Consider the following 17,671-nt stretch of genomic DNA (forward strand, 5'->3'; position numbering starts at 1 on the left):
TTTTTAACCGTATTGTGTCTGAATTTTTTTGAGATAAGTATTGTTAAATACAGTTCATCTAGACACAGATATAGTATGGCACCTCTAAGTTATGGCACGGAATTGGCACGATACGTCTAAACACAAATATTAAAAGATTAAAATTTTAATTAACATGGGAGCATGTCATTGGCTTGCTCGTGATACCACGGATTCACCTCTGCATTGTGCTTCTTGGAATAAATCTCACCCATCCATTGTGAGTGCTAATGGTTTATTTTTTTTTTAGTGATGTGCATATAAGTATATATCTAAATATCTAAATGTCACTGTGTATGCGTCACAAGTAAATAAATAAATAAATTATTTATTTTTGAAAATCGACTAATTGGAAGATTGAATATTTTTTTTCTTTTTCTTTTTCTTACATTAAGGAAGAGGAGAAAGAAATGTAATAGTGTAATATTGTAGGAATGTTGTTGTAATTGCATCTAATTCCAATATTGGTAGCCACTACTAAATTTCCAAAAAAAAAAAAAGAGAATATTTTTTCTTACATTGACTACATGTTATTATTATTTTAACAAAGGGTAAAATGAATTTTAATAAAAAATAATAAATTGAATAAATTTTGTGAGTTTTTAAAATATAGAGGGACAAATATGATATTATGAGTTCTAAAGAAGAAATAATTAATTTTGAGGTTTTGACAGGTATACATAAAATTTCTCCAAAAAAATAATTCCATTGTTGTTGTCGTTGATGCTAGAAAGCTCATAGCATGGAGCTTCTTCATTTGGCCACGTCATCTGGTTCTGGGACCACGTAGAGATTTTTTTAGATGCTTGTTAACTTATCTAAAATAAGCTCGCAAGTCACAACTTACAACACGTATTGCCACGCCGACGCCGCCGTAAAAAGTGAAAAATCGCTTAAATTGGGTAGTAAATCAGATATTAAGCGTTGAAGCGAGAAGAACAAAACTAAGACGGAGCTATTTCGGGTCCACTAGTCCCTACCGAAGAATCCGCATCCGCATCCGCTCATCCCCAGCCACACAAAACGAAACACATCACCCAATTCGGATCGTCTGCATTAACTTAAAATTTGAGTCAATGTAGAATGAATCTGGACCGTGCAATCCGTGTCGGCACGAAGATTAAATAGGCCCCGTGCGCCCCCCCTCTGACTGGATTGGCCTGGATCCTCATCGGACGGTCGAGATGCTAAACTTAAAATATGAGTTAATACAGAGGATCCGGATTCACACATCAGCACGGTTGCAGGAAGGGAAAATGCTAATCATCTCCGACTAAAAAGGGTATTACAAGCGCGGTAAGTGGAAGTGTGGAAAGAAAGATAGAGTGAGGCGAGAGACATGAAATTGAAATTGAGCAGCGAACTATGTTGAGTAGGTGCTGTTGCAACGGTACCTTCTCTCTCCCCCCTGCTAGATCAACTTCTCCTCATTCGACCCGCGATGAGCCCTCTCGTACTCTCCATTTTACCCGAGGCTTCGCTTTTGCGCCAAACCTAAGGTCGTTGAGGGGAGGCGGTTTGTGTGGCGAGTCGTCTCACTGGCGCTGTGCTACCAGTGCCCGACCTCCTCCTCCTCCTAATTTTGGTGGCGACGATTCCTCTGGTTATATCTCTCGTTAGTTCTAGCTTCATGTTTTATTGTTGTTACTTTTGTTTTTTACTTGCTCAAGTGATTGGCTCAGTACCAAGGTGGAGCTTAATTGATATTAAATCGATTGAAAATCTCACCTTATTGTTTGCAATTTTGCATCTATGGTAATTCCAGTAATATTCAACACAATTTAGTAATTTGGTTATTTCTTGTAACTTGTTTCTTTCTTTCTGTTTATGTTGGTAGTAGATTTTGTAAAAAAATGATTTATTTATTGAAAATTTACAGGTTTGCAAGAGGGATTGTCGAAAATACAGGATAGAGTACGAATATTCTTTGCGGTGCTTTTCTGGATGTCATTGTTCTTCTGGGCCAGTGTTTGGGATGGGACAGATGATTCCAGAAACAACAAGGGACCTCGGTTTAGGAAGAAATTCAAGTAAAATGTTGATTTTGATGTAATACACTATACATACATATGTTGTCATAGTTCCTTGAGCAATTAGAATACATAATACTTAAATGTTATTACTCACATTTTTGTTACTTATCCTACCCTACCAAGGTTAGTCTCATTTGACTAAGAAATTGGCACACACTTTGCCATAACTTCATATTACTATTCTGTTGGTACTCCTAGTTTGACAACTTCAATGTGAAGTAAGACCCTTATTCTACCTCTTACTCCACAACTAAACATGACCTTAAAGAGTAAAAATGGTGAATTTGTCTACAATTCTGCATCCAATGATCAAATCCTCTTTTATTCGGACAACGAAACTGAAGTGCCAAACTTCTTTGGAAACATGGAGAACATAAATATAGTTAAAAGGATTCCAAGATATAAAACAATTTACATTTATGATCAATCTCAATTTGCCAATTCGTCTTTATCTTGTGAAAACTACAAACTTCCATAAAATAAGTTCACAAGCGTTAGCTTCTCTTTGCTGTGATACCTGTTTTTGAGACAATCTATGTCCAGTTTGCGCCAAAACATGGAACTTTATGTACTCAAAGTAGGCAAAGTTCCGACGCTCAGGTCTATTGTATAACAAAGAAATAGTCGCCTTTCACTGCCATGAGATGTACACAATTATTGTGCCTTATTTCTGCAGATAGAAGGGGACAAATAATTATATCAGAAAATTTTTGTTCAGAGAAATTAACAAATTTAATACTTGTTAGTTGTTAGTAGCTACTTGACCGACAATCAGGTCAATGTGGTGCCCAGTACAATAGCATGTAAGAAAAGAAAAATGAAATAAATCCATAGAATAAGAAACAAATTAAGTAAACAGTACCTTCCTAGCTGCGCTGCCATGATGAACCGGTGTTTACTAACTTAATGTATGTTTTTTTAAAATCCTCAAAGAATTTGAGTTGATCCCCAGCGTACGTGTTGATCCACCTAAATAGATAATCCAGAATCAATTGAACACTATTGTGAAAATGACAAGCCTATTTTTTGCATTAAGCATTTCAAGCAGAGAATAAACCTCAAGCATTCATCATCTTCCACTAGAGCCCTATCAGACGGCAAGCCTATCATGTTTGACATTCCACCTTTGAACAGATGAATTTCAAATTTACGGAAAATTGGGTAGAGAATTTGAATAATTATAACTAAAAAATAATTGTCAACAAATTGAGTTTGCAGTATGAATCCAACAAAAGAATTAGGCAAAGGAATTATTACTTGAAGAAGTCCATGGTTTTTCAAGGAGTATCTTGAAGTATGAATTATCAAATACAAAAGGGTTTTTAAAGCCCTTATTTCCTATTGTATGAGCCCCTGATAACACCACCAGCTCTTGCGTCCTACAAATATAGGTAAATTAATCAAGATGCCAATCAAAGTTCAGCTAACTTGGCATCAAATTCTGACAAGAGAGATGCTGGACAAGAACGGCAAGACTGTACAATGGCAAAAAAAACTCATCCCATCATCGTAGTAAACAAGATCCTGGAGGAGGCTAATCTGTGGCTAAACTTCTGTAGATGAGTAACAGGGTCATGTATCTAACAGGGCTATAGAGATGATATTGTAAGAAGGGGCTGAGGGATTTTTTATTTATACTGGTAAATGGGGTTTGTAGCAGGTATGAATTAAATTAGCGGATGCTGTGTGTAAGATTGCCCCTCTTCTCTCCTTTTTATATTTTTGTGATATTATGAAGGGTCTTTCATAATATTTGCTAGAATGGTGCTTTAGTTTCTCTGTATATATGTACTTTTGGGTGTGATGAGCTGGTACTTGTCTAGTACCAGTAATTGGTGGCTTCAGGTACCAACAGAGCAGACTCTCTTATTTTGCATAGAATTGAGTGAAAGACATGATTAAATGAGAAGTGGTAAGCACCACTAATATCAAGAAAAAATATATAGTAATAAAAGTAAAAAAGAATGTACTTCGAAAAATTTGGTGGAAAGACTCACGAAAATCCTTTATTTTGAAAGCATCTCTTCAGCGCACTTGCATCCAGTGTTTCTTCTGGAAGATTCCCTGCAGCATCAGGTATGCTACAAAAAAAATCTTTTCTTCCTTGGCATATAAAAAATACAATTTCAAAAGAAAACTAACTAATGATATGGCATGTTACCTTGAATCTACTCGACCTATCCTGATGGGAATTGTGGGCCCACCACACAATGCAACGGCCTCAGCACCAGCTACAGCAATCAAGTCGGCCCATGACACTACAAAGTTAAATCTATAAAACTTAAGATGACATTTCATTCAAATTGTGATATGGCTTGCAATGTGTACAACATACCTTTCTGGATGTTGTCAATTTCAAGCTTTGCCTTTTCCAAAACCTGTCAGTATTGAACCAACTTTAAAGTTGCAAATCATTCTGTTATGATAAACATATACAGCAATATAAAGGAGACATGTAGATAAAGATATGTCGATACCTTCACCGATTTGCTGAGACCAGCATTTTCAGGTCTGTCAAGTTCATAAATTATGGAGCCATTCATTCCACCTGCAATGCATCATCATGTCATAAAGTTACATGTATCAGCAATGCCAGCATATGAAGTATTGAGTGAGACTTTAAAATTACAAACCTGATTTGCTATCAAGATCAAAAGTGCCAGCATCATGAAAGACCAGGCGAAGAATTCCAGCAGCCTTGGCCTTGGATAAAACACTCCTAACCCCATTTTGAATAACCAATAGTTCATTCGGCTCAGAACTGGAAATTACACAACATAACCCAAATTTGTTCATATAATTATGCTTTTATGAGCTTGAAATTATTTTCTAACAAACTAAGACAGATTTTGGTGTTCAGTTAGAAGCTGCATATTTCAAATTAAATTGTGCAAGGAATTAGAACGCAAGGAGATAAAAAGAAGGCAAGAAATTGACAATGATTATTGGAAGAAAAAGTTGATGTAAGGTGAACTGAACTTACGCATTTGCTATTGGCACATGTGCAAGTACAAGAGAAAGCACTGTGGAGAGTACAAGACTTCTCTTCCCATAAGAAAGATAAGAGTTATCTGCAATGAATATTGGACAAGCCTGAAATTGTAGTGTAGCAGAGAAAGCAATTTTCAGTTCCTTTTTTTTTTTTTTCTTTTCTCCTTTTAATGAAAGACTTAATTTAATATAATTTAATTAATATCTACATTAGCACGAACCCAATTAGCATGAATGACTTCCCTCAAGGCAGCCTTCGCATGATATAAAAAACTCAAATTGATTAGCTTAATTGTGCACCTGACCAAATTGATTCCTAAGTCGATTTGTTTTTAAATGAGAAGTCAAATACTCATAAACAAATCCATGAATTATCACTTATGAAAAGCATTTGACCAAGTTATAAAGATTTATTAAAGTAACTGACAGCAAAATTGATGCTAACATGTTATTCTTACATCAGTCCTTAGTACCATATACACAGAAAATCATTACCAAGTACAAAGTATTGATTACTAATTCACTACCCGCTCAAAGGTTGTGAGCAAGAGAGAAACGAACCAGTGGAGAGAAGAGACGAGGTGCGCGCAGCAGCAGCAGCAGCACCAGCAGCAGCGCAAGGACGAGGCAGTAATCGCCGCTGTGAAGACACGTCACTTCTTGGAGATGTCGTTGCGGTTGTAATAGAGAAGCAGGTGGTAGCCCACATTCTCTCCTCGAGCAAGGAGCGAAGGGATGAGGAACAGTGAATTATTCTGACAAGTTTTGCTTCGGCACAATCTCTCCGTCTCTCTCTCTCTCGAGAATATCTCCTGTTCTCAATCCACTTGAGTAAAAAAATAACAGAATGTTCTGTTTAGATATGGGCCGTCCGATCAGAATCCGGGCCAATCCGGTCTGAGTTGGAATTCACGGCGCACCTTTAATATTCGTCGTCGGATTCTGATCGGAGGGTTATGGATCTTAAAATAAATATTCTATTACCTTATGTGACATCTAACCTACTAGGCCCCTACAATCCAATCCGAACTTTTGTGCATCGTCGGATTTGGAGTATGATCCGACGGTCCATGTGGAAATGTGGGATAGATTGGAAAGCAGCACTTGGACTGCGGCAGTTTGATTGATTTCATGATTTGTAATGTTAAATACGTGATCTTAAGTTCACAAGATGTTGGTGAATTTTATTCTAAAACTCATGGATTAAGTTCAAGATGAAATCAAATTAATTTATTTTACAAATGATACGTTTATATATAAATTTATATTTTTTTTAAATTTAGTTTAGTATATATTCCATCGGTGCGATGATAAAAAAATTAATACATCAAAATAATTTATAATTTTTTTTACTGTTTGACTTTACACTAAATTATTTAAAATTATAAATTTTACATATAAAAGAGTTAAAGAATCACCTGAGAAATAATTTTGTTTAAACAATTCGAATTTGTGGTTTAAAAGTTGAAAATTTTGCTTATTAAGCTGACCAAACATAAATTAGTAGTCCGACATTTTTCAGTTAAAAAGACAAATCCGACCACCATATGTGATATGTGGGACATATGTTTTAGAAAAGTAGGCATGTAGAGGATAGGCTCCCGTGCACGCTCTCATTAACAGTCCCATCTGCTGATCTGCACCGTGGCACTTGGCTAGCAAATATTACAACTTCACTGCACCAAATTTAGGCACAGCTCACAGTAACCAATTTGTTTGTTCTTTGTTTTCAATTTTTTGTAAAATTTTGAAACTTTTTTCTAGGGTAAATTTCGTTGGAGGTCACTAAACTTTGTTATTTGTCACGAATTGGTCACTCAACTTTGATTTGTCCCTTTTGAGTCACTCAACTTTGTTATTTGTTCCAATCAAGTTACTCAACGTTTTCCATCCAAATTTTTAACGGAATATTCCTATTCCGTCCAAAAAATTAACGGAATATACCCATTCCATCCAAAATTTTAACGGAATTAGCATATTTCATCCAAAAAACTAACGGAATTAGCATATTCCGTTAAAAATTTGGATGGAAAACGTTGAGTGACTTGATTGGAACAAATAACAAAGTTGAGTGACTCAAAAGGGACAAATCAAAGTTGAGTGACCAATTCGTGACAAATAACAAAGTTTAGTGACCTCCAGTGAAATTTACCCTTTTTTCTATTTCGTATTTGACATTATTTAGCAAACAAATAGCAGAACCTGAACATAAATGTTAAGACTCGAAAGATACATGAAGAATTTTAATGGTTTGGTTCAGAAACATAGAAACAGATATATTTACAACCACTTGACAGGTTTAAGCAAAGCAAAGCAAAGCAGACATCAGAGTTGAACTGTACATTTAACCGGCCATTTCTTTACAAAATACACAAATTAAAGCTCCACAACTCAACCTTATATCTATACAAAAAGGTCGAGAGCATGGATTTTTCTCGCAAGTCAATTTACACTTGGAGAACATAATCAAGCGTCCTTTAACCAAAAAGTGGACGCACCCCGCTCATCACCAAAATACACAACAATAACAACTTACTTTTCCTCAACTTTTTGTTACACTTCTCTATTCGCACAGTCACTGCACACAAACGCCGGCCAGGTATCAACACTTATTGACTCGATTCCCGGGCCCTCTCACTCGTCAAAACATTTCTCCAGCTCCATCAGTGGGGCTTCCCTTAGTTGAGCTCTCAGCCCAATCTTCTAGTGCTCCAAAATCATCTTGAGGCGATCCACGCCTAATTATTCCATCCAAAGGAAATGGTTCCTGCAATAAAGCGTAACCCTTTAGGTCAGGTTAAGTTAATTATGACAAAGCGCCACTGAAACACATAAAATACATTATAACCTTTTTTTTTCTCTAGTGCATCTCTTCCATATAATAATCCATTTTGTACAGTGTACCCCAGCTTATTTGACCTACTATACAATTTTTAGTTTTTTTACCAAGCTTTACCATAATGACATAGTATGTGCCTTTTCTCATTTATTGTCCTTGTTGTTAAATGTTTTCTATCATTATTCAGCAGTGAATCTTTTGATAATTTTTTATCCAGCTTCAAACACAAGTAAGATCATGCATTTCAGATAATTTGATATTCTGACCCCTTCGAACTATGAATGGCTCATATTCATGGCCGATAGGTGCTTCAGATCCAGAACAAGTCAAACCAGCTGAAAAATCATGTATAGAATTTAAAAAAATTAGAAAATAAATAAATAAAAAAAGTACCTGAATGCCAGCTGCCGGACCTTCACAATGGAAAAGAATGGGTCGGCATCGCTTGTCCTCATTCATCAGGCTTGAATTCTGGAAGTGGGAAATTAGAGCGACCCTTCCCTGTATCCTTGCATATGCCAAGGATGCCACCTTCTCGCTGTTGAACTTCTCCCATTTTTTCCCATTGAATGACTGTCATGAAAATAGACCAAAACAACAAAAAATAAACATATTTGAAGGAAAATGTCCAAGCTATTGCTTAGACTTCATGCTGTATCAACATCGAAGCTAATTTGCCAAAAACAACTATCCAATTGTTTTATTGTATTAATGCAAAGCTGACACAAGGAAATTCAGGTTGACTTTGGCTATACAGTTAAAGACATTAGTCATGTCCTAAATAAATGAAAGGAAAAAAAAAATAGAGACTATTATTTGGAGAGTTACCTCATAGAAGGACGCAATGTGGGTAGGGGAAGACATGTTGATAAATGCATACCCAACATTGCACTTATTCTGAAAAAGTAACAGAATTAAGTGCAAGTAAAAGATGAGTTCAATCAATTATCTGTAAAACATATCTGACACAAATAGTATTGTAGATTTGCACCCTCAATGTATAAAACACCACAGCAATAATTCAACATTTTACTCTATTTTAAAGAAGGCAGATATATTTCAAACACCAAATGTTATTTAAGCCTTTCAGTGCAAGGAACAAACTTGCATCTCTCAAGAACAATCATAAGACCAAAAGAAAGTGGCTTAGCACTTGTAAAAAGTGTTACCTTAAAATCAATCGGCAAGTAAAAGAAATCGTATGTGCCCTTGTGTTTCTCATCGATAGCAGCCAAAAGCATCTTGGAGGTATACCTATCAAATGATACCAAAAATGTTAAATTTCAAAATAAAAGCAACAAGTAAAAAAAAAAAAACTAGTTTTTACTGATCGCCTACACCTATAAATAGCAATGTACCATATGGTTCTTTTGATAAATATACTTCATCCATTTCAATCGACTTCTAATGGACTCAAAACATAAAAATAGGAAAAGAGAAGTACTTGTTGGGGATGTTTTTAATCATCAGAGTGGTGCGTGGATCATCTCCACTAATAATCTTCTCCAAATCAAGCTGGTACTGTTTCCTACTTTCTACCTGGCTTGGGCTTTCAATTCTTCTCATACGGGCAGCTCGGTCGATCAAAGCCTCCAAACCAACAGGCATCATGGGCGCACCAAAAGGAGAACTTCCAAACAATGTGGGCCCCAGCCTATGTTGCGGCGGCACTATCCTGAACTTGGGAGAGCTGCCATCATATGGTGAGCCCAGATTCATCATCATCCCATTGTTACGGCCTGGCCCAATGCTTCCAAATTTCGGTGGCAAATAGGATGTATCAGGGGACTCTGGAAGAAAGCCAATGTGGGTCTCAAAGGGCATGCCTGGTGGAGCAGATCCCACATGGTGGTGGTTGTGCTGGGCCCCATATAAGATCCCTTGACCCCCTTGCACATGATGACTGGTATTAATTGGCAAATAAGACGGTCTCGATGGTGGGGGAGACTGCCATGATGAAGATTGTGAGTGCTCAGAGTAAGGTTTGGGACTGCCCCAGAGAAACTGTGGTCCGGTTAAGGTCCCTGGAGAGTTCATGGCATCACTGGTACTATTGTCGGGAAAAGAGTGGGAGAAAGGATGGTCAGAGGAAATAGAAGTGCGATTTGGGTCTTTGCCAATTGGGGCAATTTTCACTGAGTTGCTTGGCATGAATGTTGTTGCAGGGAGGGAAGACAAACCAGAAAACCCGTTGCTGCCAATTGGACTGATGACCCGGCCCCCACTTGGTGACTTGCTCATACCCTGAATCAGGCTATTGTCTGTTGGACTAAATGTCCATGTTCCTATTCAAAAAGGAAAAAGAAAATCAAATTAATTGAACAATTGAAGTGCTGATTGTGGGTATTGTTATTTACAAAACTGAAAAGCAAACACAAGTCAATTGCCAGATAATGTTGCACAAACCAAAAAAAAAAATCTGGAAAGATGATACTTCACAAAAAAAGGAGAAAGGTTTCGGGCAACTATTACCTGGAGGAGAGTTGCCAAGAGGGGAACCAACATGCTGCCTGTAAAGTCTCGATTCATCTTCAAAGTCATGGCCTAGTTGTTGCATCAAGCTGAATTAAAAAGGTTCAAAACAGTAAGATTACAGAGTATCAGACACTAAACATAATGTAATAAAAATCATAATGAATAAAAGAAAGGGATATGGAAGAAGACAATACTTGCGACGAGCGCCGCCAGGTCGACTTGGCTCCAACTTAATTCTTTTTCCAGCTATTTCACTCTTGTTCAGTCCTCTGAGAGCTGCATCGGCAGCTCTCACATCGTAAAACTCTATGAACTTGTGGTGTCGTTTATGCGGTGTTTCTCTAATCTACAATGACAATATGTAATTTTATTTCAAATTCTTTAACAAAGAAGAATCCACATGAACTTTGACAAGTTGCTTGGACAGAGACTAACAATGAGAAGGTAATCAAAGATAATAAAAAAACTGCTGACCTCCTTTACTTCACCATAAGCTCCAAAGATTTGCCGAAGCTCCTCGTTAGAAACGGAGGGTTCTAAATTAAAAATAACCAAAGTTCCCTGGTTCAAATCTTTCTCAGATGGGTTGTCCTGTGAAATCCATGAAGCAAATGGCAGTCATAACATGATTGAAACCAAGCTAACTGATAGGTTCAGTAACATGAGAAACCGACACAACATAACAAAAAGTTCCAGAATAAAACTAGACAGAATAATCTGTTGAATAGACAAATGAAAAAATGTACCTTCGGGATTGAGAAATGAATATCAAGCTTCCTCCTGCGCAGGGGCTTATTTTGTAGACCACGCATTGCTTGCCGTGCATCACGAATATCATAGTAAGATATCATCACAAACCCTCTGTGCTTTGTTGCAGTGTATAGAGACCTGATATCCCCATATATCTACAGAAAATTTCAGAAGTAAATTATGCGCTTGGACAAAAACAAAAGGATATGTAGGAAAGAAACAGGTAGGGTTCTAAAAAATAATAATAATAATAAAAAAAAAACATGACAACTGATCATGGTGAAGGCCTCACATGACCAAACAAACAAATATCATATTTCAAATAAAATTGCATATCCATCAATTTTAAAAGTCCACAGTTGAATTAGCAATTGGCAGTACAAACTTCTGAATTCTTCTACCTGTTGTTTTTACACGATCAATGAAAGCAAAAACTTGCCTCAAACATGGCCCTCAGCTCAGAATCCTCCACATTGCTGTTAATGTTTCTAACAAACAATGTTCTAGAAGGATGTTCACCATAGGGATGCTCCCCGGCCACGGCCCCACTGACCCCACCTAATTGACCTACTGCGCCATTCAATTTAAGCCCATCGGAAAGAGTAGTCCTAGCAAAACCCATGGTAATTGAATCAGTCGGGTCAGAATCCATCTCCATCCCCCCACTGCCAAAAACATCATACTCCTCCAGTTCCTCTGCCGATTCCGGCATGTCAAAATCACCAAGTATGCCTGCTAGAAGGTCCTCTTCATCTGGTAGAGCAAAGTCCTCGATTGGTTCTTTTAACTCCATGTCGTCTCTCAAATGCTGCATGTCAGGGGTCCCGTCATCTATCGATGGTGTGCCATGACCCGAATCAATTACTGAAATGGTGAAATTATATTAGGATAAAATGCATTTAGAACATAAAGTAGTAGGAAAAATGAGAAATCATAATGTGAAAGTTTAGAAATAAAAATATTGATTGAAGTACATCTATCATGAGGAAGAACTGGCAAGGAACTGGAGAAGAAGCTGGCATCAGTTGACTCAAAACGAGAAGTGAATGGGATTTTCCATGCATTGCTCACAGCCATTGGAGTAGGGGTTGTTTTCACAAATGGGATACCTAAACCCTCTGCAATATTAAGAAGAAGAAGAAGAACAACAAATTAAGCAACTGAAATTGATAGAGAAACAAGCAAAGAAAAACAAGCATAACTAGTTGGCTTTTAGATTACCCGGTAAAATTGGATAGTCAGGAGATTTATCCATTGCATTAACCCTGGTAACAATGTGACAATGAAAATTAATGTGAACAGATTATAAGAAAAGCTCTTTTCAATCATAAAAAGCTTCCAATATACTTTTTGCAATAGTAGCAGCCATTGAAAAAAGACACAATTAGGGGAATTCTGTAGAGGAAGGTATTATTAACACTTTAAAAAACAAAGAGAAGGATATATACCTAACCAGTTCACAATTTCCAATGTCATGTTAAGTTCATAGCTAACTTTGGCAATTCAGAAAACAGCAAAGGACAAATTTAAGAACAATTGCAGAATTTAATTTATAGATTGAAAAATATTACACTCCTGACTTCCCCAGTGGATTTTCAGTTTGAAATCCTTAATTTATCCCAATCAAGGAGGCTATTAGAGCAATCGCATAACCTCAAAATGAATGATCATGAAAATTCAATGCAACAAATTAGTTGATCAGAAGAAAAGTAGCAAAAATACACGCACATAAAGACAAAAACAAGATCAAAGGGGAAATAAATTGCGTGGTGGAGTGGAATTTCACCTCGCCTGAAGCAACTAATCTGAAGGTCGCAGAAATCACGGTCGATCAAGCTCGTAATTGGCCTGGATTCGCGGTCGTCTGTTAGAAATCAGAGAATCAGAAGTGCTTTTAAACGATTGCGAAGTGATACTGATACATGGAAGTAGAAAAGGGTTGATGGGTTCTCTCTCTTTTGTATTTTTCTCGAGTGGCTTGCTGAGTATTATTTGAGAGAGAGAGAGAGAGAGAGGAGTAAATGAGTAATGGGATGGGAATTTCGCTGCATTTGAATAGAAACTCGCGTCCGTTGACACTTCTTCGCTCCACCCCCTTTCAAATATTTAATTAATATTTTATTACCAATTTTATTTCTACTCCTTTCTTTGTATTGTGGAAGACGCCAATTTGATTGCTAAATTCACAATTTCCCCCCTAATTCTATCATTGGATTGTTTCAAAAATATATTTCTTTTTCATCTGGAGACTGGATATAGCAATATATTCGCATTCGTCCTCTGTAATTGTACTATGTACATTTTTAACCTTGTCTTATATAAAATATCAAACATTGTTTTTGTTGTTGGGTCGGAAAAAAAAAATATGTATCTCATGTATGTATGTTATATTTGGAAGCAAATTAAAGTGAAAGATATGAAATTAAAGTTTAAAGATAAGACGATAACTCTTACTGTTACTTTACTTCGTCTAAAAGAAACAATAATTATTTCTTATCACTTTATTTGTTTATTTATTTATTATCACTTTATTTATTTATTTTTTATTATTCACTTTATTTCAGTTTCAAACATAAGTGCAGTATAAAATATTACTATTCTCGTCTACGTTATCTTATTTCTAAAATTAGTCATGTTGTAATTCAATATTTTTTTACAGAAATGATTTTAATCAACATGCTTTTACAGCATATATCTTGTCAGCACAAATTTGGATTCTATATAAATTTTAATTAATAAATTATTAATATTGTCAAAATTAATTTGGTCATTTGCGCATGATAGTTGATGTTGAAGTATCAAAATTTGTGCTGACAAAAAATAGACGATAAAAAACACTACGGTTGTTGGCAAGTCCCAACTTTCTTACATTTTCTATTAAATTTTTAGAACAAAAAAAAAATATCAATGTATGACTTAGATAGACCCATTTATTTCAAGGAAAAATAAAAAAAGAAATGAGCATTTATTGTGATATTTTACAAGGATGCTAATGCTATAACAAGATATCTTCATTTTTAATGTTTTTACAACTTTATTGCGACATGGATCTTTTCCTTGAGGGGGCAAAATCATCTTGGATTTATCATATGTTCCCTTGAAAGAGGCCTTTCTCTAATTAAAATTAAAATTGACTATTTATGGCCAATTTTACACAAGTCCTAATTTTTCAACCTATTTTTGTGAAAGGTTTCAATGATATTAGGCCTATCTTTATCTTGTCATACTGCCAAGTGCCAACTTTATAAATAGCAATTATAAGATAAATTTTTTTCTGTCCTTTAGTGCAAATACATAGAAATAGAACCATTGTATCTAACCAATTTCTGTCAAAGTGGAGGAACAGTTTTTTGGAAAAAAAATTCACACTCAATTACAAAAGGGAGATTACGTAATTAGGATTTATCCAATAAAAATTACTTTTATAATAACTAATATTTTAATATAAAAAATTGTTAATTACTAGGATGGAATATTTAAATATTGAGTAATTTGAAAATATATATCGCTCTTCCTTTTCGGCCAAGCGTCTCTTTTAAAATTGTACAAAATTCTAGCATACACAATCAAATGATTCGCATCAATTAAAAAGTCCTAAGAAAGTGATTAAAAAAAGTAATTGTTTAAAAATATATCCAAGCAAGGAGATCCGTTCAAGAAAGAGCAACCGTGGCCTTTTGTTTTTATGGTAAAATAAAGAAGCGTTGACTTTATCATGGGACTTGATTTGTTCTTCAATCTTCATTCATTGTTGTAATAAAAAATTGAAATTGTTTATGAATTATTGTTATCTTTGTACTAAATTTGGGTTGGTGGTACTTAAACATTTTGTGGGTCACCGTCTGAAAACTTCACTTGTATCATTGACATGATTAGAATGAGGTATGTGACATGTTGGGGGCATAATTAAATTTGACATTAATAGGGGACTATGCTAAATGCTAAATGTGACCTAGTATCATTTTTGTGATTACATTTTTTTTTTTTTTTTGTCCTTTTCTTTTCTAACTTATTGTAGATTTCTTGGTCTATTCTTACTAGACGTTAAAATTTTGAAATTCCAACTTGAAGAGTTTAAGCTGATTTTATTTTTCTTTTTAATTTAATCAGAATTATATTTCAATTTCAATTTGTAGGAAATTTATTATGAATTTCGAGAAAAGAGAGGCTGCTTGTACGCGAAGCTCTTCCCCAGCTACTTTTTTTTTTTCTGACACAGGAATTAAAAACAATTAATTTTTTTAGTCCAAAATTCTAGGGAATTTTTAATGGAAAGAAAAGGGATCAAGTCTTCGTGTATAAATTGAAAATTCGTAATTTTGTCTAATAAATTTTATATTTTATGTATATATCAATATTTTTTAGCTCCTATTATAAAATTAAATTACACTATAATAAAATTTTCAGATCTACAATTTCAATTTTCTAGCTCTGTTCTTACAAAATCTAGCCTCTATCTAGTTCCAAGTCTAAAATTGTGATTTCGAACCAAACTTACATTTTTTTTATAAATAATTTTGCGGGTTCGGATTTACAAATCACAACTCATACACTGAGGCAGACGTTAGTGTGTTAAAAAAAGAGAACATCTTTTACCCAACATTCTTATTTTTCAAAATTTTAAATTTGTGATGAAATTAAAAGATATAATTTGAATCTTAATTGTGATTAAATAAAAGTTGGGCATTGGAAGGGTTAGGCGATGATGTTTGCCATTCTGCCCATTCATTTATCATTTGTTGTTAAGACCCCGCAAAGTTGGCTTTTTTGTTTTCCTTTTAAGAATAAGCCATTTGTGGGGATCACATATTCACATGCAGATGCAGGGCATATAGGTATTATTGCCAATGCCTGGTACAGTCATACGCATTTTCAAGAAGCACCAATCATTTCCCTTGTTAGATTATAAATGTTTTTTTAATTAGCTGCACGAAGCGAAATCTTAGACAAATTTTTGGAATCTTCTGAAATACAATGCATCACAAAATATACCTAACAACAAATTAAAGGATAAGTTCAATTGACTATGCTAAATATATTACTAACTTTTTTACGGAATAACGCCTCATTTTTAGCGTCTTTAACTCAAGAAATATTTACAATCATTTTCTTAGAGAAAAATGTTTATTGATGATTATAACATGGTTTTAAATATTTAAGCCAATATAACATTTCTTCACAGTAATATATTCTATTTTTTAATTAGTATTTCATATATGCGATCGAGCTGTCCTCCATCTCTTAATAGCAACAATTAAAAATGATATTTTCTTAGGAAAAAAACACAAAAATAAACAAATAGAAAGTTGAAAACCTAGATAATCTAGAATCCAAATAAAAAAATATTAAACATATGCTAAAAGGAAGACTCAAAAGTGGAATCATAAATTGTGTTGTTTGTGATGAATAAATAAATAAAAGCATAGATGTTGCCTGGTAATGAATGGAGATTAAGATATTTTCTCTAACCGGAATAAAAACAAAACAGTGAGAGAGAAGAGAAGAGAAGGTAACAATACAAGTCCGTGATGGATAATCTCTCTTTTCATGTAACTATCAAATGTGGCGTGCACTTTGGATGGATGGATGGATGGATGGATGGTGGTTGGGAATTTTTAGATCCTTTCCACCGTTAAAAATTAAAAGGAAGTTTCACATCACCCCTCTCTCTCTCTTTCTGCTCTCCTATTGTTTTGGGCACTTCACTTCAGACCCAATTCTGACGAAATTGCAACAAAATTGTTGTCAAATTGCGATCATAATATTATGTCAATGTCAAATTGTCAATTGGAATTTTTACAATCGATTTAAACTCATTTAATTTGTCTGATTATGTGATAGGACATGATGAGGATTGAGGACCCATGTATTTGGCACAAAATAGCGTGTGTGCTAGCGTGTGTGTGTGTATATATTTTTTTTTTGTGAAATTTAATTAAGAGAAATCAATTTTTTAATTATGTATGATTTTCTGATTGTACAATAGGAATCTCTCTTACATTGTCAAATTTATGTATGATTTTCTGTTAGTGCGTAAAGTGATTAGCAAATATATATTATGAGTTTCTAGAAAATTTGAACAAAAATTTTTTTTTAGAGGCTGAATTATATATCTTATTGGGGTAGAAAAGAGATGATGGATGAAGACAGATTTGTTTTAGAAGTTATTTCCTTTTGTTAACTTTAAATTAATTGAGATAGATAATGGAGAGAGAGGATAGAAATTAGAAAGGTACAATAAGTGTTTGGTGAGAAAGATTCCTTTCACCGCTCAATATTGTAAAATCTTAGCTCAAAATATCACTCTCCATATTTTTTTGTGAAATTTAATTAAGAGAAATCAATTTTTTTGCTCTTTAATGGAAATTTACACTGGGGCTTCAAACCCAATTCTGACGATATTGCGGTGAAATTGCGATGATAAAATTACGTCAACATCAATTGGAACCTTTACATTAATCTATATAAATAAATGAATTGGGTTGTTTTATTATATGATAGGACAGAAAGATGGCGCATGTATTTGGCACAAAAAGTTAATTGTGTACATGCTACATAATTGTTA

At 34.8% G+C, this 17,671-nt stretch overlaps 2 protein-coding genes across 3 annotated transcripts; both read right to left on the reverse strand.

The window, feature by feature from the left end:
• Window positions 1–1,875: 1,875 nt before the first annotated feature.
• APX6 (ascorbate peroxidase 6) lies at window positions 1,876–5,823 on the reverse strand. The gene is made up of 11 exons (XM_078318920.1): window positions 5,604–5,823; window positions 5,035–5,122; window positions 4,685–4,812; window positions 4,529–4,599; window positions 4,387–4,429; window positions 4,213–4,309; window positions 4,049–4,132; window positions 3,309–3,430; window positions 3,109–3,175; window positions 2,914–3,020; window positions 1,876–2,721 (listed from the first exon to the last, which is right to left on the reverse strand). The coding sequence occupies exons 1-10, from the start codon at window positions 5,749–5,751 to the stop codon at window positions 2,918–2,920; spliced, it is 951 nt and encodes a 316-aa protein (XP_078175046.1). The 5' UTR covers window positions 5,752–5,823; the 3' UTR covers window positions 1,876–2,721; window positions 2,914–2,917.
• Window positions 5,824–7,305: 1,482 nt separating this feature from the next.
• Window positions 7,306–13,113, reverse strand: ML5 (MEI2-like protein 5). 2 transcript variants are annotated; one of them, XM_078318153.1, is made up of 13 exons: window positions 12,893–13,113; window positions 12,328–12,371; window positions 12,081–12,224; window positions 11,546–11,970; window positions 11,103–11,261; window positions 10,831–10,947; window positions 10,551–10,702; window positions 10,354–10,442; window positions 9,326–10,166; window positions 9,051–9,135; window positions 8,710–8,778; window positions 8,275–8,454; window positions 7,306–7,809 (listed from the first exon to the last, which is right to left on the reverse strand). In XM_078318153.1, the coding sequence occupies exons 2-13, from the start codon at window positions 12,359–12,361 to the stop codon at window positions 7,684–7,686; spliced, it is 2,421 nt and encodes an 806-aa protein (XP_078174279.1). In that variant the 5' UTR covers window positions 12,362–12,371; window positions 12,893–13,113; the 3' UTR covers window positions 7,306–7,683. The 2 variants fall into 2 exon arrangements, with proteins under 2 accessions (XP_078174279.1, XP_078174280.1); XM_078318154.1 differs by lacking the exon at window positions 12,328–12,371 and having other exon boundaries at window positions 7,354–7,809; window positions 12,893–13,087.
• Window positions 13,114–17,671: the final 4,558 nt, after the last annotated feature.

The sequence above is a fragment of the Carex rostrata genome, chromosome 17, assembly GCF_964058835.1.
Source record: "Carex rostrata chromosome 17, lpCarRost1.2, whole genome shotgun sequence".
In the NCBI taxonomy this organism is placed as follows: Eukaryota; Viridiplantae; Streptophyta; class Magnoliopsida; order Poales; family Cyperaceae; genus Carex; species Carex rostrata.

What these genes read in the sequence shown, in the direction of transcription:
- APX6 (XM_078318920.1), bottom strand. Translation starts at nt 5,751, where the DNA reads ATGTGGGCTACCACCTGCTTCTCTATTACAACCGCAACGACATCTCCA. An exon ending in AATTGACAACATCCAGAAAG is followed by an intron (nt 4,310 to 4,386) that starts GTATGTTGTACA and finishes TTAACTTTGTAG; the next exon opens with TGTCATGGGCCGACTTGATT. An exon ending in ATAGGTCGAGTAGATTCAAG is followed by an intron (nt 4,133 to 4,212) that starts GTAACATGCCAT and finishes TTTTTTTTGTAG; the next exon opens with CATACCTGATGCTGCAGGGA.
- ML5 (XM_078318153.1), bottom strand. Translation starts at nt 12,361, where the DNA reads ATGGATAAATCTCCTGACTATCCAATTTTACCGG. An exon ending in TCTTGGCAACTCTCCTCCAG is followed by an intron (nt 10,167 to 10,353) that starts GTAATAGTTGCC and finishes CTTTTTGAATAG; the next exon opens with GAACATGGACATTTAGTCCA. An exon ending in ATTAAAAACATCCCCAACAA is followed by an intron (nt 9,136 to 9,325) that starts GTACTTCTCTTT and finishes ATCATTTGATAG; the next exon opens with GTATACCTCCAAGATGCTTT.